Below are 24,688 nucleotides of genomic sequence, written 5' to 3'. Positions count from 1 at the left end.
TGCCCCTTTTTCCAAAACTCTTGCATTCACCTCCCTAACAACCCCATCCATAAACAAATTAACAAACAAATTTGCACCCCTGCTGCAAACCGACAGTCGCTGAGAACCAATCACTTTCCTCTCTTCCTACTCATACACATGCCTTACATCCTCGATAAAAACTTTTCACTGCTTCTAACAACTTGCCTCCCACACCAAATAGTCTTAATACATTCCACAGAGCATCTCTATCAACTCTATCATATGCCTTCTCCAGATCCATAAATGCTACATACAGATCCATCAGTTTTTCTAAGTATTTTTCACATATATTCTTTAAAGCAAACTCCTGATCCACACATCCTCTACCACATCTGAAACCACATTGCTCTTCCCCAATCTGATGCTCTGTACATGCCTTCACCCTCTCAATCAATACCCTCCCATATGATTTACCAAGAATACTCAACAAACTTATACCTCTGTAATTTGAGCACTCACTTTTATCCCCTTTGCCTTTGTACAGTGGCACTATGCAAGCATTCCGCCAATCCTGAGGCACCTCACCATGAGTCATACATACATTAAATAACCTTACCAACCAGTCAACAACACAGTCATCCCCTTTTTTGATAAATTCCACTGCAGTGCCATCCAAACCCACTGCCTTGCCGGCTTTCATCTTCCGCAAAGCTTTTACTACCTCTTCTCTGTTCACCAAATCATTCTCCGTGACCCTCTCACTTTGCACACCACCTCGACCAAAACACCCTATATCTGCCACTCTATCATCAAACACATTCAGCAAACCTTCAAAATACTCACTTCATCTCCTCACTTCACCACTACTTGTTATCACCTCCCCATTAACCCACTTCACCGATGTTCCCATTTGTTCTCTTGTCTTATGCACATTAGTTACCTCCTTCCAAAACATCTTTTCATTTTCTATAAAATTCAATGATACTTTCTCACCCCAACTCTCATTTGTCCTCTTTTTCACCTCTTGCACCTTTCTCTTGACCTCCTGCCTCTTTCTTTTATACATCTCCCAATCATATGTGCTACTTTTGGTCGGAATGGAGTGTGAAGTGATAGGGTCAGTGAGAATGGTGTGGTTAAGAGAGAAGAGGTAGTAAAAGCTTTGCAGAAGTTGAAATCCGGTAAAGCAGCAGGTTTGGATGTTATTGCAGCAGTATTTATTAGAAAAGATGGTAACTGTTTTGTTGATTGGTTAGTATGGATATTCAGTATATGGATGGAAAATGGTGAAGTGGCTGAGGATTGGCAAAATGCATGCATAGTGCCATTGTACAAAGGCAAAGGGGAGGAAGGTGAGTGTTCAAAATACAGAGGTATAAGTTTGTTGAGTATTCCTGGTAAATTATATGGGAGAGTTTTGATTGAGAAGGTGAAGGCATGTACAGAGCATCAGATTGGGCAAGAGCAGTGTGGTTTCAGAAGTGGTAGAGGATGTGTGGATCTGATGTTTGCTTTGAGGAATGTATGTGAGAAATACCTAGAAAAGCAAATGGATTTGTATGTAGCATTTATGGATCTGGAGAAAGCATTTGATAGAGTTGATAGAGATGCTTTGTTGAGGGTCTTAAGAGTTTATGGTGTGGAAGATAAGTTGCTAGAAGCAGTGAAAAGTATTTACCAAGGATGTAAGGCATGTGTACGTGTAGGAAGAGAGGAGAGTCATTGGTTCCCAGTGAATGTCAGTTTGCAGCAGGGGTGTGTGATGCCCCCATTGTTGTTTGATTTGTGTATGGATGTTGTGGTTAGGGAGGTAAATGCAAGAGATTTGGAGAGAGGGGCGAGTATGCATTCTGTTGTGGATGAGAGGGCTTGGGAAGTGAGTCAGTTGTTGTTCGCTGACGATGCAGCTCTAATAAGAGCAGGGTTATAATTTTCAGTAGGGTTGAGTAAGAAATTCATTGGGATGTAAGTTTGAATGATGAAAAGTTGGAGGAAGTAAAGTGTTTTAGGTATCTGGGAGTGGACTTAGCAGTGGATGGAACTATGGAAGCGATAGTGAGTTACAGGGTGAGGGAGGGGGCGAAGATTCTGGAAGCGATGAAGAATGTGTGGAGGGAAAGAACGTTATCTCAGAGAGCAAAAATTTGTATGTTTGAAGGAATAGTAGTTCCAATGATGTTATATGGTTGTGAGGCATGGGCTATAGGAAGGGTTGTGTGGAGGAGGGTGGATGTGTTGAAAATGAAATGTTTAAGGACATTATGTGGTGTGAGGTGGTTTGAATCGAGTTAGTAATGAAAGGGTAAGAGAAATGTATGGAAATAAAAAGAGTATGCCTGAGAGAGCAGTAGAGGGTTTGTTGAAATGTTTTGGGCATATTGAGAGAATGAGTAAGGAAAGATTGACAAAGAGGATATATGTATCAGAGATGGAGGAAACAAGGAGAAGTGGCAGACCAATTTGGAGGTGGAAGGATGGAGTGAATGAGATTTTGACTGATTGGGGCCTGAACATACAGGAGGATGAGAGGCATGCAAGGATAGAGTGAATTGGAACAATGTGGTATACCAGGGTCAACATGTTGTCTGTGGATTGAACCAGGGTATGTGAAGCGTCTGGGGTAAACCATGGAAAGGTCTGTGGGTCCTGGATGTGGATAGGGAGCTGTGATTTCGGTGCATTACACATGACAGCTAGAGACTAAGCATGAACGAATGTGGCCTTTTTTGTCTGTTTTCTTGTGGGGCAGGGTAGTGACAGAAATGGATGAAGGCAAGCAAATATGAATATTTATATGTGTATGTATTCCTATGAGTCCACGGGGAAAATGAAACACTATAATTTCCCAAGTGCTCTTTCATGTAATAATCACATCATCAGGGGAGACACAAGAGAGAAATATAAGTCAGTCGATATACATCGAAGACACGAAGCTAGGACGCCATTTGGTAAACATGTGATTGTCCAAAACATACAACAGGCGTTCATAAACTTATCCTTTTACAAATCTTATCAACAATAAAGTTATCTAATTTGTATAGACCATCACTAATATTTTTTTTTTTTTTTTTTTGCTTTGTCGCTGTCTCCCGCGTTTGCGAGGTAGCGCAAGGAAACAGACGAAAGAAATGGCCCAACCCACCCCCATACACATGTATATACATACGTCCACACACGCAAATATACATACCTACACAGCTTTCCATGGTTTACCCCAGACGCCTCACATGCCTTGATTCAATCCACTGACAGCACGTCAACCCCGGTATACCACATCGCTCCAATTCACTCTATTCCTTGCCCTCCTTTCACCCTCCTGCATGTTCAGGCCCCGATCACACAAAATCTTTTTCACTCCATCTTTCCAACTCCAATTTGGTCTCCCTCTTATCCTCGTTCCCTCCACCTCCGACACATATATTCTCTTGGTCAATCTTTCCTCACTCATTCTCTCCATGTGCCCGAACCATTTCAAAACACCCTCTTCTGCTTTCTCAACCACGCTCTTTTTATTTCCACACATCTCTCTTACCCTTACGTTACTTACTCGATCAAACCACCTCACACCACATATTGTCCTCAAACATCTCATTTCCAGCACATCCATCCTCCTGCGCACAACTCTATCCATAGCCCACGTCTCGCAACCATACAACATTGTTGGAACCACTATTCCTTCAAACATACCATTTTTGCTTTCCGAGATAATGTTCTCGACTTCCACACATTCTTCAAGGCTCCCAGAATTTTCGCCCCCTCCCCACCCTATGATCCACTTCCGCTTCCATGGTTCCATCCGCTGCCAGATCCACTCCCAGATATCTAAAACACTTCACTTCCTCCAGTTTTTCTCCATTCAAACTCACCTCCCAATTGAATTGACCCTCAACCCTACTGTACCTATCAGGTGTTTGCTTTGAAGAATGTATGTGAGAAATACTTAGAAAAGCAAATGGATTTGTATGTAGCATTTATGGATCTGGAGAAGGCATATGATAGAGTTGATAGAGATGCTCTGTGGAAGGTATTAAGAATATATGGTGTGGGAGGCAAGTTGTTAGAAGCTGTGAAAAGTTTTTATCGAGGATGTAAGGCATGTGTACGTGTAGGAAGAGAGGAAAGTGATTGGTTCTCAGTGAATGTAGGTTTGCGGCAGGGGTGTGTGATGTCTCCATGGTTGTTTAATTTGTTTATGGATGGGGTTGTTAGGGAGGTAAATGCAAGAGTTTTGGAAAGAGGGGCAAGTATGAAGTCTGTTGGGGATGAGAGAGCTTGCGAAGTGAGTCAGTTGTTGTTCGCTGATGATACAGCGCTGGTGGCTGATTCATGTGAGAAACTGCAGAAGCTGGTGACTGAGTTTGGTAAAGTGTGTGAAAGAAGAAAGTTAAGAGTAAATGTGAATAAGAGCAAGGTTATTAGGTACAGTAGGGTTGAGAGTCAAGTCAATTGGGAGGTGAGTTTGAATGGAGAAAAACTGGAGGAAGTGAAGTGTTTTAGATATCTGGGAGTGGATCTGGCAGCGGATGGAACCATGGAAGCGGAAGTGGATCATAGGGTGGGGGAGGGGGCGAAAATTCTGGGAGCCTTGAAGAATATGTGGAAGTCGAGAACATTATCTCGGAAAGCAAAAATGGGTATGTTTGAAGGAATAGTGGTTCCAACAATGTTGTATGGTTGCGAGGCGTGGACTATGGATAGAGTTGTGCGCAGGAGGATGGATGTGCTGGAAATGAGATGTTTGAGGACAATGTGTGGTGTGAGGTGGTTTGATCGAGTAAGTAACGTAAGGGTAAGAGAGATGTGTGGAAATAAAAAGAGCGTGGTTGAGAGAGCAGAAGAGGGTGTTTTGAAATGGTTTGGTCACATGGAGAGAATGAGTGAGGAAAGATTGACCAAGAGGATATATGTGTCGGAGGTGGAGGGAACGAGGAGAAGAGGGAGACCAAATTGGAGGTGGAAAGATGGAGTAAAAAAGATTTTGTGTGATCGGGGCCTGAACATGCAGGAGGGTGAAAGGAGGGCAAAGAATAGAGTGAATTGGAGCGATGTGGTATACCGGGGTTGACGTGCTGTCAGTGGATTGAATCAAGGCATGTGTATGGGGGTGGGTTGGGCCATTTCTTTCGTCTGTTTCCTTGTGCTACCTCGCAAACGCGGGAGACAGCGACAAAGCAAAAAAAAAAAAATATATATATATATATATATATATATATATATATATATATATACACACACACACACACACACACATACACACGCACATATACACACACACACATACATATATATACATATTAAAAAAGGTAAGAAACAATTTAGAAAACTGAAACTTCTAGCTTGAAATGAAATTATTATTAAGATTATAATTTTTTGTGTATTTGATAATAGAAGATTCTATATTTCTCTTGGTAATAGAGTTAGAGTTAATAACTGAGATGGCGTTACTCCAGTCAATACAATGATCCTAGTTTTTAACGTGATTAAACAAGGCATTTGATTCTTGTCCCGTTCTTATACTATATTTTTGTTGATTAAGTCTAACAGAAAGATCTTTACCAGTCTGACCAACATAAAATTTATCACAATTTCCACAAGGCACTTTATAGATGCATCCAAGAGAGTTTTCTAGTGAATTCCTGATTAAGATATTCTTTATATTATTATTGTTGCTAAAGGCAACATTTACATCAAAGCATTTAAGCAACATGGGAAGTAAAGTGAAATTATCATTGAAAGGAAGAACTAAAAGATTCTTGGTATCAATGGGAGGTTTGGGCTCAACTCTATAAATGATTTCTTTGCTAACTTAAGGGATTTATCAATGAAAGATCTAGGGTACTTTAACTTAGATCCAATAGAATATATCTTCTCAAACTCATAATCAATAAACTCTGGACTGCAAATACGTAATGCCCTAAGGAACATAGATTGAAATGATGATCCCTTCCAGTAACGTGTATGTATGTATATGTATGCATATGTGTATGTATATGTTGATATGTATATGTGTGCATATGTGTGTCTGTGGGCGTTTATGTACATATACGTGTATATAACTGGTTGGGCCATTCTTTGTCTGTTTCTTGGTGCTACCTCAGTAACATGAGAAACAGCAATTATGTATGATGATATAAAAAAATGAATATTTTAGTACCTAATCTCTGTCAATACTAATTCAATAGAATTTTAAACGGACATGCAGATTACTTATTTTATTAGCTTTTTATTTTAAGCTTGAAAATAGTGGTGAAATTTATGTCAGTGTTTGTCTGTACAGATTACTTCAAGTTTTTCAATTGAACAGTGAGTGTGTTATATCATGTTGGATTTTGTTTAGACACTTAAAGATACGTATGGTTTTATTGATTTATTAGGTTAGCTTTGAAGATACACTCATATTATGGATCATGTTTTGTATGGGTACTTGTTTTGATTTGATAGGTTATTATCATTTTCTTGTATGATTAACACTTGCTTTTAATCAGGATTGCTGAAATTACTCATATCTCACAAGATGACTTGTTTGACTGCTCTTTTCTTTTAGATCACAGGTGGGGATATTCAATCATGATGTTGGATCCATTTTGATAAAGAGGAAATACTAATACTGAGTGAAATGGAAACTTTGAAAAGAGACGAAGATTACAAATTAAAAATAAGTTGGAAATAGACATACCATAGGAAAATGGGAAAAGATATAGAACATGTCAATATATTGAACTGTATTGTATATCATATGTCTTACATTTAGAGCAGGTTGGTACTGTGAGAATCTCGTCATCCTTTCAGTTAACTGTAAATCAAGTTAATTTGAATATATTATATGTAGTTAGTAGAATAGAGAAAAAGAGCTGCAAATATCTCTCTCTAATTGAAAGCTTGTTGTAAAGAATGTACAGTGCTTTACTAGCGATGGTACAGTCAATATTATAGTGGTAGTGGCACAGTCAGCACTGTACTAGTAATAGGCACAGTCAGTGATGTACTAGTAATGGCATACAGTCAGCAGGTTTCAAAAGATATGAAAGTGGAAGACTGGGGGCAAAAAGGTTTAATGGTTGTAAGGATTGTGATTGAATAAAAAGGTTTTAAATGAAATTACAAGAAATGTTGAGTAGAATGCAGGTTTCTTTTGTTATCAAGTATATTACAAAGCTTTAAGAGAGATGTTGGGTTAAGAAGATAAAAATAGATAATAATGAGTATTTGTATCACAAAATCAAATGTCAGCAACTTGAGAAGTAATTCATTACTAGCAGACATATTTATGTTTTTGACGTAGCTCTAAGTTATATGTATTTACATATACATAATAATTTCATTTAAGAATTATTGCTTTTACTAAAATTACGCTTAGGTAGAATATTCTCTTTTAATTGATTTTTATACATTATAGTATGTTGTTAAAAACAAAGTTTTACTTTCAGAGAAAAGGAGGGCTCAGAAAGCAGCTCCTCTACCCCTCTGCATCGTGCTAATAAGTGGGATACAACTTTCTCTGAAGGAAACATAAACGATACAACAGACAACAAACTCAACAATAATCTGATAATGGGAAATAAGTCAAGTACTGCCAACGACAATGATCTTGTTTTGCGTCAAAACTCAGAATTGGCAAGAATTCAGGATACTCATGTAGCTGTTGGACTGAAAATCGAACTCACAAAATATGCTAGTACAGAATGGCAAGGCAACACATCTAAGGCGCAGATTATCAGACAGGTATTTCAATAACTGTTTACAAAAAAAAAAGACTTTTATGACAAAAACTCAGCTGCTTAATGTGGTATTATTTTTGATATTGAGTAAGATAGTCCTGCACACTGAATGGAACAGAGCAGTAAATAGAAAGTCAGAAATTAGTAGTTCTTTGATTTTTCAGTATGTGTTATAGTTGATTTACAGGAACATTATATGCAGAATTGAAATATTGATTTTCCTTTCAGGGTTACTCTGCCATTCCTGTTGAACTTGGTTTTACTCATTTGCGGAAAGTAAGAGGAGACAATTATTGTGGAGTTCGAGCTGCTTTGTATCAGATGCTCTCCCTTGGCCTTCCATTGCCAAGTGGACATGTTACACATTCTTGTCTCACATCAGAACTCAGTCAGGGTGCTACATGGTTGTATGAGTGGTCATTTGGGCATCGTCTAGACTTCACAAAGGAACAGATTCTCAGTGGAATTTGGGAATGCTTGGATGCATTAGATAACATGGTAAGTTTTCATTGCATCTGTTGAAAATGCTAAAATCTTACTATAATGATGGTATTTACAACTTATTAGACTGTAACTTGTGGATGGAGGTTGTAATGAATATGTTCTAATTACTGACATAGATACGAAGGGTTATGAAAGATACCCATGTGTGAGAGAGAGAAATGTAAGTAGAGAATTTGCTGGACTTCTAAATATAATCACAGATCTCAGATACTCCGTTGAGTCTCAGGCTGTTCCATACTTATCATTGTGGTATTTATTATAAAGGCACCTCTGCAGTTTATGGTTGGGGACATTGGGTGTTAAGATGAAGACAGCATCTGTCTAGGGAAATTGTGATTTCTGTCTATCTATCTGTCTATCTATCTATTTGTTTATCATTATATCTAATGCCCTTTCTCTTTGGGAACTCCCACAAGGGGATGGCCCCAGGAAGTCTGCATAATAGGTGAACAGGCCACTGTCAGAGGGCAGTTCTAGTGCAGTATTTCCAGAGGCTTCTGCCTAATGTTTCCACTGGCTACTTCTGTCTAATGTGTCTACTTAATGTTCCAACCTAATACTCCCATCTAATGTTCCAACCTAATACTCCCATCTAATGTTCCAACCTAATACTCCCATCTAATGTTCCAACCTAATACTCCCATCTAATGTTTCTACCTATTAATTCAACCTTATGTTTCTCCTTAACATTCTTACTTACTACTTCTATCTACTGATCCTGCCATTTTACTGAGAGGCAGGGCTAGCACATAGTGCTCACTGCGGGAAAATCTACAGTTACAAAGAATGAGTTGTGTAAATTAAGTGTTCTCAAGTGTTATGTTTGATAAGGAGAGATTGTATGTTTGACAAGGGGAGATTATATGTTTGTGTACAGAATGCCAGCAGTCCACTTGTGAGTGATGCAGAAAGAATCAACAAATACCTGGTTCAGAGGAGTACAGCTTGACAACCACCAAAGTGCTGGTTTCTATGCAGCTGTCTCTAACCCTTCTGATACCAAGGGGGTAAAATCAGTAATATACTTCCATGGTCAGTGGCTGCCTATCAATAACTGCCTAATAAGTAGGTAGGTTGCAGGTTTTGTTATTCAAACTTAAGAATCTTAAAAGGATGCCTGCAACCATCTTATACCTTCCATGTCATGATTATTGGGCTCCTGTATCATTAAAACAAAGTTTCTGGTCTAGTTTGAACTTCCCTTTTTCATGTACATAAAAACCTGTCCATTCTTTTTTGTACTTCTTGTCTTTATTCCCTTTCATACCCACCCTTTTCTCTTACAAATTACATGTTTTTTTCTTAATAGCTTTGAGTTGACCTTTTTGCATAAACAGGAACAGTATTGTCAGTACAGTGTAAGAGTTTCTATGGTAAAGGATAAGTGGATGGAAAATAGCTTGGTGAACAAAAGGATGAAAATGATATACATAGAAGAAAGTGGTTTATTGGTTGTCAGTGCAGCAGGGAAGAATTTTTTTCTTTTCTTTTTTTTGATACTTGTTTGGAATTTTCTTTTTTAGTAAAGTAGTACCTAGACATGAAAAAAGCTGTCATTCACTCATCATCCACTCTCTAGATGTCATGTCAAAATAACTATTAATGGTACCACGGAGGATAAATCCTCATGAAGTGGAAAGGCAGAGATACCAAGTTTTTGACAATTGCTGAAGACATCATCACTTGCCCTGATGATGTCTTGAAGAATAGATGAAAGTTTGGTGCTTGTGCCATTCCATTTCCCTTGGCTTTATTGGTTTTAGCTGTAATGCGTAATACGCTGAAACCACAGCCCTCTATCCACAACCACGCCACACAGCTCACATTTACATGAAATGGATAAAGTACATGCATGCTCTTAGTTCACTTTTACATACAGCAAAGCTTAAATTTACAATAGTCATTTTCATGGACAACTTGTATTTATTTTATACTTTATTTATTCTACTTGATCGCTGTCTCTCACATCAGCAAGGCAGTGACAGGAAACAGATGAAGAACCACTGTTTTTCCTGGGTATGTTTGAAGGAATAGTGGTTCCAACAATGTTATATGGTTGCGAGGCATGGACTATGGATAGAGTTGTGCGCAGGAGTGTTGATGTGCTGGAAATGAGATGTTTGAGGACAATATGTGGTGTGAGGTGGTTTGATCGAGTAAGTAATGTAAGGGTAAGAGAGATGTGTGGTAATAAAAAGAGTGTGGTTGAGAGAGCAGAAGAGGGTGTTTTGAAATGGTTTGGTCTCATGGAGAGAATGAGTGAGGAAAGATTGACCAAGAGGATATATGTGTCAGAGGTGGAGGGAACGAGAAGTGGGAGACCAAATTGGAGGTGAAAAGATGAGTGAAAAAGATTCAGAGTGATCGGGGCCTGAACATGCAGGAGGGTGAAAGGTGTGCGAGGAATAGAGTGAATTGGAACAATGTGGTATACCGGGGGTCGACGTGCTGTCAATGGATTGAACCAGGGCATGTGAAGCATCTGGGATAAACCATAGTAAGTTCTGTGGGGCCTGGATGTGGAAAGGGAGCTGTGGTTTCGGTGCATTATACATGACAGCAAGAGACTGAGTGTGAACGAATGTGGCCATTGTTGTCTTTTCCTAGTGCTACCTCGCACACATACAGGGGGAGTGGGTTGTCATTTCATGTGTGCCAGGGTGGCGACGATAATGAATAAGGGCAGACAGTATGAATTATGTACATGTGTATATATGTATGTGTCTGTGTATGTATATATGTATATATACATTGATATGTATAGGTATGTATATGTGTGTGTGTGGATGTGTATATATATACATTTGTATGTGGGTGGGTTGAGCCATTCTTTCGTCTGGAAATCCTCCCCTCTCGTTTTTTTTTAATTTTCGAAAAGAAGGGACAGAGAAGGGGGCGAGGTGAGGATATTCCCTCAAAGGTCCAGTCCTCTGTTCTTAGCGCAACCTCGCTAATGCGGGAGATGGTGAATAGTATGAAAGAAAGAAAATATATAGAAGCATATATCTATATGAGTTAAGAGTAAATGTGAATAAGAGCAAGGTTATTAGGTACAGGAGGGTTGAGGGTCAAGTCAACTGGGAGGTAAGTTAGAATGGAGAAAAACTGGAGGAAGTAAAGTGTTTTAGATATCTGGGAGTGGATCTGGCAACGGATGGAACCATGGAAGTGGAAGTAATCATAGGGTGGGGGAGGGGGCGAAAATCCTGGGAGCCTTGAAGAATGTTTGGAAGTCGAGAACATTATCTCAGAAAGCAAAGATGGGTATGTTTTAAGGAATAATGGTTCCAACAATGTTGTATGGTTGCTAGGCATGGGCTGTGGATAGAGTTGTGCGCAGGAGGGTGGATGTGCTGGAAATTAGATGTTTGAGGACAATATGTGGTGTGAGGTGGTTTGATCGAGTAAGTAACGTAAAGGTAAGAGAGATGTGTGGAAATAAGAAGAGCGTGGTTGAGAGAGCAGAAAAGGGTGTTTTGAAATGGTTTGGGCACATGGAGAGAATGAGTGAGGAAAGATTGACCAAGAGGATATATGTGTCTGAGGTGGAGGGAACGAGGAGAAGTGGGAGACCAAATTGGAGGTGGAAAGATGGAGTGAAAAAGATTTTGTGTGATCGGGGCCTGAACATGCAGGAGGGTGAAAGGAGGGCAAGAAATAGAGTGAATTGGAGCGATGTGGTATACAGGGGTTGACGTGCTGTCAGTGGATTGAATCAAGGCATGTGAAGCGTCTGGGGTAAACCATGGAAAGCTGTGTAGGTATGTATATTTGCGTGTGTGGACGTGTGTATGTACGTGTGTATGGGGGTGGGTTGGGCCATTTCTTTCGTCTGTTTCCTTGCGCTACCTGGCAAACGCGGGAGACAGCAACAAAGCAAAGAAAAAAGAAAAAAAACACATATATATATATATATATATATATATATATATATATATATATATATATATATATATATATATATATATAAATATATATATATATATATATATATATATATATATATATATATATATATATATATATATATATATATATATATTATCCTGGGGATAGGGGAGAAAGAATACTTCCACGTATTCCCTGCGTGTCGTAGAAGGCGACTAAAAGGGAAGGGAGCTGGGGGGGCTGGAAATCTATATATATATATATATATATATATATATATATATATATATATATATATATATATATATATATATATATTTTTTTTTTTCATACTTTGTCGCTGTCTCCCGCGTTTGCGAGGTAGCGCAAGGAAACAGACGAAAGAAATGGCCCAACCCCCCCCCCATACACATGTACATACGTCCACACACGCAAATATACATACCTACACAGCTTTCCATGGTTTACCCCAGACGCTTCACATGCCTTGATTCAATCCACTGACAGCACGTCAACCCCGGTATACCACATCGCTCCAATTCACTCTATTCCTTGCCCTCCTTTCACCCTCCTGCATGTTCAGGCCCCGATCACACAAAATCTTTTTCACTCCATCCTTCCACCTCCAATTTGGTCTCCCTCTTCTCCTCGTTCCCTCCACCTCCGACACATGTATCCTCTTGGTCAATCTTTCCTCACTCATTCTCTCCATGTGCCCAAACCATTTCAAAACACCCTCTTCTGCTCTCTCAACCACGCTCTTTTTATTTCCACACATCTCTCTTACCCTTATGTTACTTACTCGATCAAACCACCTCACACCACACATTGTCCTCAAACATCTCATTTCCAGCACATCCATCCTCCTGCACACAACTCTATCCGTAGCCCACGCCTCGCAACCATACATCATTGTTGGAACCACTATTCCTTCAAACATACCCATTTTTGCTTTCCGAGATAATGTTCTCGACTTCCACACATTCTTCAAGGCCCCCAGAATTTTCGCCCCCTCCCCCACCCTATGATCCACTTCCGCTTCCATGGTTCCATCCACTGCCAGTTCCACTCCCAGATATCTAAAACACTTCACTTCCTCCAGTTTTTCTCCATTCAAACTCACCTCCCAATTGACTTGACCCTCAACCCTACTGTACCTAATAACCTTGCTCTTATTCACATTTACTCTTAACTTTCTTCTTTCACACACTTTACCAAACTCAGTCACTAGCTTGTGCAGTTTCTCACATGAATCAGCCACCAGCGCTGTATCATCAGCGAACAACAACTGACTCACTTCCCAAGATCTCTCATCCCCAACAGACTTCATACTTGCCCCTCTTTCCAAAACTCTTGCATTCACCTCCCTAACAACCCCATCCATAAACAAATTAAACAACCATGGAGACATCACACACCCCTGCCGCAAACCTACATTCACTAAGAACCAATCACTTTCCTCTCTTCCTACACGTACACATGCCTTACATCCTCGATAAAAACTTTTCACTGCTTCTAACAACTTGCCTCCCACACCATATATTCTTAATACCTTCCACAGAGCATCTCTATCAACTCTATCATATGCCTTCTCCAGATCCATAAATGCTACATACAAATCCATTTGCTTTTCTAAGTATTTCTCACATACATTCTTCAAAGCAAACACCTGATCCACACATCCTCTACCACTTCTGAAACCACACTGCTCTTCCCCAATCTGATGCTCTGCACATGCCTTCACCCACTCAATCAATACCCTCCCATATAATTTACCATATATATATATATATATATATATATATATATATATATATATATATATATATATATATATATATATATATATATTTTTCTTTGCTTTGTCGCTGTCTCCCGCGTTTGCGAGGTAGCGCAAGGAAACAGACGAAAGTAATGGCCCAACCCACCCCCATACACATGTATATACATACGTCCACACACGCAAATATACATACCTACACAGCTTTCCATGGTTTACCCCAGACGCTTCACATGCCCTGTTTTAATCCACTGACAGTACGTCAACCCCGGTATACCACATCAATCCAATTCACCCTATTCCTTGCCCTCCTTTCACCCTCCTGCATGTTCAGGCCCCGATCACACAAAATCTTTTTCACTCCATCTTTCCACCTCCAATTTGGTCTCCCACTTCTCCTCGTTCCCTCCACCTCCGACACATATATCCTCTTGGTCAATCTTTCCTTACTCATTCTCTCCATGTGCCCAAACCATTTCAAAACACCCTCTTCTGCTCTCTCAACCACGCTCTTTTTATTTCCACACATCTCTCTTACCTTTACGTTACTTACTCGATCAAACCACCTCACACCACACATTGTCCTCAAACATCTCATTTCCAGCACATCCATCCTCCTGCACACAACTGTATCCATAGCCCACACCTCGCAACCATACAACATTGTTGGAACCACTATTCCTTCAAACATACCCATTTTTGCTTTCCGAGATAATGTTCTCGACATCCACACATTCTTCAAGGCTCCCAGGGTTTTCGCCCCCTCCCCCACCCTATGATCCACTTCCGCTTCCATTGTTCCATCCGCTGCCAGATCCACTCCCAGATATCTAAAACACTTCACTTCCTCCAGTTTTTCTCCATTCAAACTTACCTCCCAATTGACTTGACCCTCAACCCTACTGTACCTAATAACCTTGCTCTTATTCACATTTACTCTTAACTTTCTTCTTTCACACACTTTACCAAACTCAGTCACCAGCTTCTGCAGTTTCTCACATGAACCAGCCACCAGCGCTGTATCATCAGCGAACAACAACTGACTCACTTCCCAAGCTCTCTCATCCACAACAGACTTCATACTTGCCCCTCTTTCCAAAACTCTTACATTCACCTCCCTAACACCCTAACAACCCCATCCATAAACAAATTAAACAACCATGGAGACATCACACACCCCTGCAGCAAACCTACATTCACTGAGAACCAATCACTTTCCTCTCTTCCTACACGTACACATGCCTTACATCCTCGATAAAGACTTTTCACTGCTTCTAACAACTTGCCTCCCACACCATATATTCCTAATACCTTCCACAGAGCATCTCTATCAACTCTATCATATGCCTTCTCCAGATCCATATATGCTACATACAAATCCATTTGCTTTTCTAAGTATTTCTCACATACATTCTTCAAAGCAAACACCTGATCCACACATCCTCTACCACTTCTGAAACCACACTGCTCTTCCCCAATCTGATGCTCTGTACATGCCTTCGCCCTCTCAATCAATACCCTCCTATATAATTTACCAGGAATACTCAACAAACTTATACCTCTGTAATTTGAGCACTCACTCTTATCCCCTTTGCCTTTGTACAATGGCACTATGCACGCATTCCGCCAATCCTCAGGCACCTCACCATGAGTCATACATACATTAAATAACCTTACCAACCAGTCAATAATACAGTCACCCACTTTTTTAATAAATTCCTCTGCAATACCATCCAAACCTGCTACCTTGCCGGCTTTCATCTTCCACAAAGCTTTTACTACCTCTTCTCTGTTTACCAAATCATTTTCCCTAACCCTCTCACTTTGCACACCACCTCGACCAAAACACCCTATATCTGCCACTCTATCATCAAACACATTCAACAAACCTTCAAAATACTCACTCCATCTCCTTCTCACATCACCACTACTTGTTATCACCTCCCCATTTGCGCCCTTCACTGAAGTTCTGTCTGGTTGTTGCAGAGAGGATTCAGAATTTCAGTCATCCCTCCTGTATTGTTAGTGAAGATAGAGGAATGGGTGTTTGAACATCGCAGATGATAACAAGCAAGCAAATTGCCAGTAGCTTGAGGAGTTTTAAGGGGTAAAAGAGGAGAGCAAGTGTGGCATACTATGTCAAGAGGTATAGTTGTCTTTAATGATGTGTGAAAGTGACTCATATGTTTACAGAAAAAGATACACAAAATATGCAAGCTGTGAAAGCAGGTTACTAAGGAGAGCAGATATATTGAGAAATGAGGAACATGGAATAAATTGTATGAAAGAAAGGAGCAGGTAAAAAAATTTGGATGAAACCATGAGTTGTTAGGTATTATAAAAGATGGGTGTAGGAATAATGGCTGAAGAAGTGCATTTACGTAAGGTGAAAGGAAGGGAAGACCTAGTTTAAAGATAAGATGAAAGATGTAGTTAAGATGGTTGTAAGCTGTCAGGAGTATGTAGAATTGTACAAGGTAGGTGTGTATGGTAGAGAATCTGTGATACTGCATTGATCAATTGTGGAAGATGACATTTGGGATATAGATTGGTAACAGTAATTAACATTGCATTATACTGATAGAATATCTTTCTGTAAGTGCATGTATGTTATGGTAAGGTGCTGTAAGAAAGGTAACTGTCATCCAAATATCTAACTGTATGTCTGATTTAAGGAGACATTGTTGCTTATTGTGAGACTGCAAACATATGCCGAACGTAATATAAGACTATGATACATTCTTTTGTTGAACATAAACTCTTGTTGGGGTAATGTTGCATAAACTTTTACCGAGTTTGCATTGTTTTCTTACATATCCTCTGTGCAGAGTTCTTACATTTCTTGTTTTTAATCTTCCTGTATAAGGTGCTGAGCCTCATGGGTTGTGAGAACCGAGAGTGTGTTGTCCTGTCTCATCTTAATGGAGACCCAGACCTTGATGTTAAATTGTGTGAAGCTATCAAACTCCATATGCTAGCAGCAGCTATCAACTTGCACACTGATAATAACAATGGAAGCAGTGTACCACTCTTTGCCATGATCATGTTTGCCCGCCATTCCTCATTGACACCAAAAGATCTATTGAAAAATCATTTAAATCCAGTTGGTGATACTGCTGGATTAGAGCAGGTGGGTATATTTTGTATTTCATACGACTAACATATCTAATGAAAGTAATTTGAATTTTCCCTTATTAACAGTGATTTGATACAGTTGAAATGTGATGATGTAAAGTTTTTAAGTTATGTTTTAAGGTATTTCATTTGCTTTTACCATAATGTGGAAGATGTTAGTCATCAGTTTATCATGTTTATTGACATAAAAAGTCTGTTTAGTATAATCACATGATTAACCTCCACTCTGCTCTATTATTTTTATGGTTATGGTTATTGCACATACTTGCTTTTGGATTTTCTTCTCAGTCATAGAGATGTTGTACTCTGTCATTAGGACAGTATATTGATGAGTCCCTGATTGTTAAAACGATCACTATTTTGGGGTAAAGTTAATGAAAGACAAAATTCTCTGTATTGTTCTCTATCTAGCAACTTATTCCTTGGCTACTACCGTATCTAAGTTGTAGTTATTAGTCCATCATGAATTTAATCAAGCCTAAGTTATTTCACAGATTTGATTTTTTTCTACTCTATTTTATATATGCTGCACATTTTACCTTAATCACCCTTAATGAAAGGGATACCATTTCATTTCTCAGTGTATGGTTTAGCTGCATTATTTTATGCATCTTTTGTCCCATTTCTATTATTTAGATCAACTAATGCATAAAGAATCTTCCCAGATATTTTAATTATGACATCCCCACTCCTTTCAGTGTCACAAAGTATTTGCTGAAAAATTCTTCATTTTGGTTTGACAGTTGCATAATTTGAAGTTCTTGTCAAGTGTTTAAAAAATAAGTAGATATACAGAAAGAGGAAAAGGGAAATAGGGTAACTTGAAAAATTAGTGAACAGTAAAAAGTAACAGAAAAGCAATGCAGAGAAATTTGAAAGATTTTTTGAGGGTTCATTGCACGAAGAAAGGATGTCATGAAGATTACTTTCACAAATGTTTGGTGAATTATCATGAAAGATGCTGTAACAAATGTTTGCCTATTGGTGTATGTTCTTCTGTGCTATAATTGTCCAAATATGAAGTTTCTGAATTATGTGGGTAAATACATGGCATCATGCTCAGAATCTAGGAAATATAAAGTGGATATGGATTGATGACTAAATGAATATTACTGTACAGTATAGTATGATACTAAAGAATATTCACACATTTATGATAATGCATATGCAAGTTTCAACATTCAATAGAATAGAATCACTGTCTCTTTTCCAGTCTTTCATTTGTCTGTATAATACCTTGCAGAGATTTGTTGCCATGATATGAATCTATGGTTATCAAAATACAGAATGTTATTGTACCATAATAGCATAAAATCCTTGCTCAGATTAACTTCATAAACCAGCAATTGAAGGTGTCCTCATAACCATGTTCTTCCTTTCTGTTGCTTGTTGTTTGTCTTAACATATTTGATTGATTATTAAACTTGCATTATTTGTTTCCCCCCTTGCTGCCTCCATGTCTCAGGATCAACACAAGGTGTGTAATCTTCCAAACTTCACAAGGGTCTGTCCATTTTAATTTGTTAATTGTTAATCCCTTATGATGTATCATATGACCCTCTGTTTGATGTATTGCTTTTCTATGATCTGAAAGCTTTTCTGTCATTTCCATACCTTTTCTTCAAAGGTTGACAATTATATGAACCTCACTCGATCTGCTTCCTAGGAGTTGGAAGTTTTGTAAAGATGCTGTAATTATTTTACTTTTGAGCATGTTAGGATGGCTGTTCCACCTTCTAAGTCACAGCCAGAGGAAAATCATAAGCCTATCTTTGGTGCCTCAGCTGTAACCTCTCTTCAACCTTCCCTTTTTGTTTACTTTGATGTTGTGGCCCTCTCTCTGAGCTACAGGTATTATTATGGCCACTGTTCTTTTGAGTTGTCTATGTGTTTCATCTGCCAAGGGTTGGACTTGTGGCATGGGCTTGGGTGCTACTTTCCACAGATTTTATGGGGTGACCAGCCACTTCAAAGTTATCCTTATGATACCTCTTCTTCTGAAAAGAAGTTGTGAAATTCATTTTTCTTTTGTCTTCCCTTTTTTCCACAACCTTTCCACCTATTAGAGTCAGGTCTACAAACACATGAGCTGTAATTAATGTCAGTCTTTTCATTCTATGCTGCTTTTTTTATTCATCCAAAATGACCATGATTAGGGTACATTATTTGTGCCATGTCACTTACTATAAAAGGAATTGCTAAAAGCAGATGCTTATTTATCTTTTTTTATGAAAGGGAATATTTGGTATTGTGCAGTGGCAGTATCATAACCAGTGAGGTAGGAAGTGCTGCTACTGTGGAAAGTAAAGAAGCTTGGAATTGAGGAAAGTATTGGGTATTCTAGTTTTACTGGAGTAGCCAAGTTTCACCCCACCTACTTGTGATGACCTCGTCAGTACACCCTTAGAGGTGGAAGTAAAAGGGGAGGCATTGCCCAGTTACATCAGGGCAATAGGTTTGGATTTGGACAAACACCTGAGGTGTACTGTTACTTTTAGTTTTGACAATTTTTGAGCCTCGCTGCCTCTGGAAACACTGTGCTGGAGTTGCCTTGTGCCAGTGACCTGTCAAAGGTGAGGCACAAAAGGCTAAGAAGTGGCACTGGAGTCTTTCAGTTATGCTGAGGGTTAAAAGGAACAAGGAATTGAGGATGATGGCGCTGAATGTGAATGGGATAACCGAGGAGAATAAAAGAGGGAGATTATGGAGAGGTTTAAAAGTTGTAGTGTGGATGTGCTAGTGATTGGGGAAACCCATATTCTCAGGCAGGATGTGTGGAGTGCAAATGGAAATGATGAGTGCAAGTTATGGGAAGGCATGGAAGGAGGTGTGGTATAAACAGGAATGAGTGAAAATTATTAGGGAAGAGGAAAAGTATGGGAGAGTATGGGAGATTGTTACAGAGCATGTATGGAATAGATCAAGAAAAGTGTGGGTGATAGGAAAGACTGGGATTGTGAAATGTGCGTGGGTATGTGTAAATGGGCCTGTGAATAAGAAGACTGTATGAGGTAAGAATGAAATGAAGCTTTTCTGGAGGAATTTGAATGACTACATAAACATTTTTTTTTATTATACTTAGTTGCTGTCTCCTGCTTTAGTGAGGTAGCGCAAGGAAACAGATGATAGAATGGCTCAACCTACCCACATACACATGCATGTACATAAACACCCACACACACCCATATACACAAAGACATACACATATATACACACATGTACATATTCATACTCTCTGCCTTCATCCATTCCTGTCGCCACACTGCCACACATGAAACAGCATCCCCCTCCCTCCCACGCACATGCGAGGTAGAGCGAGGAAAAGACAACAAAGGCCACATTCGTTCGCACTCAGTCTCTAGCTGTCATGTGTAATGCACCAAAACCACAGATCCCTTTCCACATCCAGGCCCCACACAACTTTCCATGGTTTACTCCAGATGCTTCACATGCCCTGGTTCAATCCACTGACAGTACGTTGACCTCTATATACCACATCATTCTAATTCACTCTATTCCTTGCATGCCTTTCACCCTCCTGCATGTTCAGGCCCCAATTGCTCAAAATCTTTTTCACTCCATCCTTCCACCTCCAACTAGGTCTCCTGCTTCTCATTCCTACACCTCTGACACATATATCCTCTTTGTCAGTCTTTCCTCACTCATTCTCTCCATGTGACCAAAACATATCAATACACCCTCTTCTGTTCTCTGAACCAAACTCTTTCTATTACCGCACATCTGTCTTACCCTTTCATTACTTACTCGATCAAACCACTTCACACCACATACTGTCCTCAAACATTTCATTTCCAACACATCCACCCTCCTCTGCACAACCTTATCTATAGCCCATGCCTCACAACCATATAACATTGTTGAAACCACTATTCCTTCAAACATACCCATTTTTATTCTCCGAGATAACGTTCTTGCCTTCCACACATTCTTCAACGCTCCCAGAACCTTCGCCCCCTCCCCCACCCTGCGACTCACTTCCGCTTCCATGGTTCCATCTGCTGCCAAATCCCCTCCCAGATATCTAAAACACTTCACTTCCTCCAGTTTTTCTCCATTCAAACTTACCTTCCAATTAACTTGTCCCTCAACCCTACTGAGCCTGATAACCTTGCTCTTATTCACATTTACTCTCAACTTTCTTCTTTCACACACTTTACCAAACTCAGTCACCAACTTCTGCAGTTTCTCACCTGAATCAGCCACCAGCACTATATCATCAGTGAACAACAAATGACTCACTTTCCAAGCTCTCTCATCCACAACAGACTGCATACTTGCCCTCTCTCTTCAAAACTCTTGCATTCACCTCCCTTACCACCCCATCCATCAACAAATTAAAAACAATGGGGACATCACACATCCCTGCCGCAAACCTCCATTCACTGGGAACCAATCACTTTCCTCTCTTCCTACTCATACACATGCCTTACATCCTTGATAAAAACTTTTCACTGCTTCTAGCAACTTACCTCCCACACCATATACTCTTGATACCTTCCACAAAGCATCTCTATCAACCCTATCATATGCCTTCTCCAGATCCGTAAATGCTATATACAAATCCATCTGTTTTGTAAGTATTTCTCACATACATTTTTCAAAGTAAACACCTGATCCACACATCCTCTACCACTCTGAAACCACACTGTTCTTCCCCAGTCTGATACTCTGTACATGCCTTCACCCTCTCAATCAATACCCTCCCATATAATTTACCAGGAATACTCAACAAACTTATACCTCTGTAATATGAACACTTACCTTTATCCCCTTTACCTTTGTACAGTGGCACCATGCATGCATTCTGCCAATCCTCAGGCACCTCACCATGAACCATACATACATTGAATATCCTTACCAACCAGTCAACAACACGATCACCGCCTTTTTAATAAATGCCATTGCAGTACCATCCAAACCTGCCGCCTTGCCAACTTTCACCTTCTGCAAAGCTTTCACTACCTCCTCTTTGTTTACCATACCATTTTCCTTGACTCTCACACTTTGCACACCACCTCGACCAGAACACCCTATATCTGCGACTATATCATCAAGCACATTCAGCAAACCTTCAAAATACTCACTCCATCTCCTTCTCACTTCACCACTACTTAATATTACCTCCCAATTAGCCCCCTTCACCGATGTTCCCATTTGTTCTCTTATCTTATGCACTTTATTTACCTCTTTCCAAAATATCTTTTTATTCTCCCTAAAATTTAATGATACCCTCTCACCCCCACTCTCATTTGCCCTCTTTTCACCTCTTGCACCTTTCTCTTGAACTTCTGCCTCTTTCTTTTATACAACTCCCAGTCATTTGCACTACTTCCCTGCAAAAATTGTCCAAATGCCTCTCTTCTCTTTCACTAATAATCTTACTTCTTCATCTCACCACTCACTACCCTTTCAATATTTACTTATTTATCATACTTTGTCACTGTCTCCTGCGTTAGCGAGGTAGCGCAAGGAAACAGACGAAAGAATAGCCCAACCCACCCACATACACATGTATATACATACACGTCCACTCACGCACATATACATACCTATACATTTCAACATATACATGTATATATATATATATACATACAGACTGACCAAGAGGATATATGTGTCAGAGGTGGAGGGAACGAGGAGAAGTGGGAGACCAAATTGGAGGTGGAAAGATGGAGTGAAAAAGATTTTGAGTGATCAGGGCCTGAACATGCAGGAGGGTGAAAGGCGTGCAAGGAATAGAGTGAATTGGAACGATGTGGTATACCAGGGTCGACGTGCTGTCAATGGATTGAACCAGGGAATGTGAAGCATCTGGGGTAAACCATGGAAGGTTCTGTGGGGCCTGGATGTGGAAAGGGAGCTGTGGTTTCAGTGCATTATTACATGACAGCTAGAGACTGAGTGTGAACGAATGTGGCCTCTGTTGTCTTTTCCTAGCGCTACCTCACACACATGAGGGGGGAGGGGGTTGTTATTCCATGTGTGGCGGGGTGGCGATGGGAATGAATAAGGGCAGATAGTATGAATTATGTATATGTGTATATATGTATATGTCTGTGTATGTATATATATGTATACGTTGAGATGTATAGGTATGTATATTTGCACGTGTGGACGTGTATGTATATACATGTGTATGTGGGTGGGTTTGGCCATTCTTTCATCTGTTTCCTTGCGCTACCTCACAAACGCGGGAGACAGGGACAAAGCAAAGTAATAAAAAAAAAAAAAACCTTTCACATATATACTCATGTACATAATTCATACTGGCTGCCTTTATTCATTCCCGTCACCACCCCACCACACATAAAATGACACCCCCCTCCCCCTGCACGCGTGCAAGGTAGCACTAGTAAAAGACAACAAAGGTCACATTTGTTCACACTCAGTCTCTAGCTGTCATGTATAATGCATTGAAACCACAGCTCCCTTTTTACATCCAGGCCCCACAAAACTTGCCATGGTTTACCCCAGACACTTCACATAGCCTGGTTCAATCCATTGACAGCACGTCGACCCTGGTATACCACATCGCTCCAATTCACACTATTCCTTGAACGCCTTTCACCCTCCTGCATGTTCAGGCCGCGATCGCCCAAAATCTTTTCCACTTCATCCTTCCACTTCCAATTTGGTCTCCCACTTCTCCTCGTTCCCTCCATCTCTGACACATATATCCTCTTTGTCAATCTTTCCCCACTCATTCTCTCCATGTGACCAAACCATTTCAATACACCCTCTTCTGCTCTCTCAACCACACACTTTTTATTACCATACATATCTCTTACCCTTTCATTACTTAGTCAATCAAACTACCTCACACCACATACTGTCCTCAAACATCTCATTTCCAACACATCCACCCTCCTCTGCACAACCCTATCTATAGCCCACGCCTCGCAAAACATATAACATTGTTGGAACCACTATTCATTCAAACATAGCCATTTTTGCTTTCCGAGATAATGTTCTCACCTTCCACACATTCTTCAATGCTCCCAGCACTTTCACCCCCACCCCCACCCTGTGACTCACTTCCACTTCCCTGGTTCCATCCGCTGCCAGATCCACTCCTAGATATCTAAAACACTTCACTTCCTCCAGTTTTTCTCCATTCAAACTTACCTCCTAATTGACTTGTCCCTCAACCCTACTGTACCTAATAACCTTGCTCTTATTTACATTTACTCTCAGCTTTCTTCTTTCACACACTTTACCAAACTCAGTCACCAACTTCTGCAGTTTCTCATCCGAATCACCCACCAGTGCTGTATTATCAGCGAACAACAACTGACTCACTTCCCAAGCCTTCTCATCCACAACGGACTGCATACTTGCCCCTCGTTCCAAAACTCTTGCATTCACCTCCCTAACAAACCCATTCATGAACAAGTTTAACAGTCATGGAGACATCACACACCCCTGCCACAAACCGACATTCACTGAGAACCAATCATTTTTCTCTCTTCCTACACATACACATGCCTTACATCCTCAATAAAAATTTTTCACTGCTTCTAACAACTTGCCTCCCACACCATATATTCTTAATACCTTCCACAGAGCATCTCTATCAACTCTATCATATGCCTTCTCCAGATCAATAAATGCTACATACAAATCCATTTGTTTTTCTAAGTATTTCTCACATACATTCTTCAAAGCTTTCAAGAATATATAG

General features: G+C 39.9%; 1 protein-coding gene across 7 annotated transcripts in view; it reads left to right on the top strand.

Annotated features, from left to right (window-relative positions):
• The window catches only part of LOC139745940 (uncharacterized), a 226,610-nt gene that overhangs the window by 186,454 nt on the left and 15,468 nt on the right, over positions 1-24,688 (top strand). For all 7 annotated transcript variants that reach the window (XM_071656637.1, XM_071656638.1, XM_071656634.1 and 4 more), the window contains 3 exons: positions 7,389-7,683; positions 7,908-8,177; positions 16,718-16,981. In XM_071656637.1, the coding sequence (XP_071512738.1) occupies positions 7,389-7,683; positions 7,908-8,177; positions 16,718-16,981 (829 nt within the window). The remainder of the gene's footprint in view (positions 1-7,388; positions 7,684-7,907; positions 8,178-16,717; positions 16,982-24,688) is intronic.

This window comes from Panulirus ornatus, chromosome 63 (assembly GCF_036320965.1).
Source record: "Panulirus ornatus isolate Po-2019 chromosome 63, ASM3632096v1, whole genome shotgun sequence".
Taxonomy (NCBI): Eukaryota; Metazoa; Arthropoda; class Malacostraca; order Decapoda; family Palinuridae; genus Panulirus; species Panulirus ornatus.
This window is presented reverse-complemented; position numbering and strand designations above follow the sequence as displayed.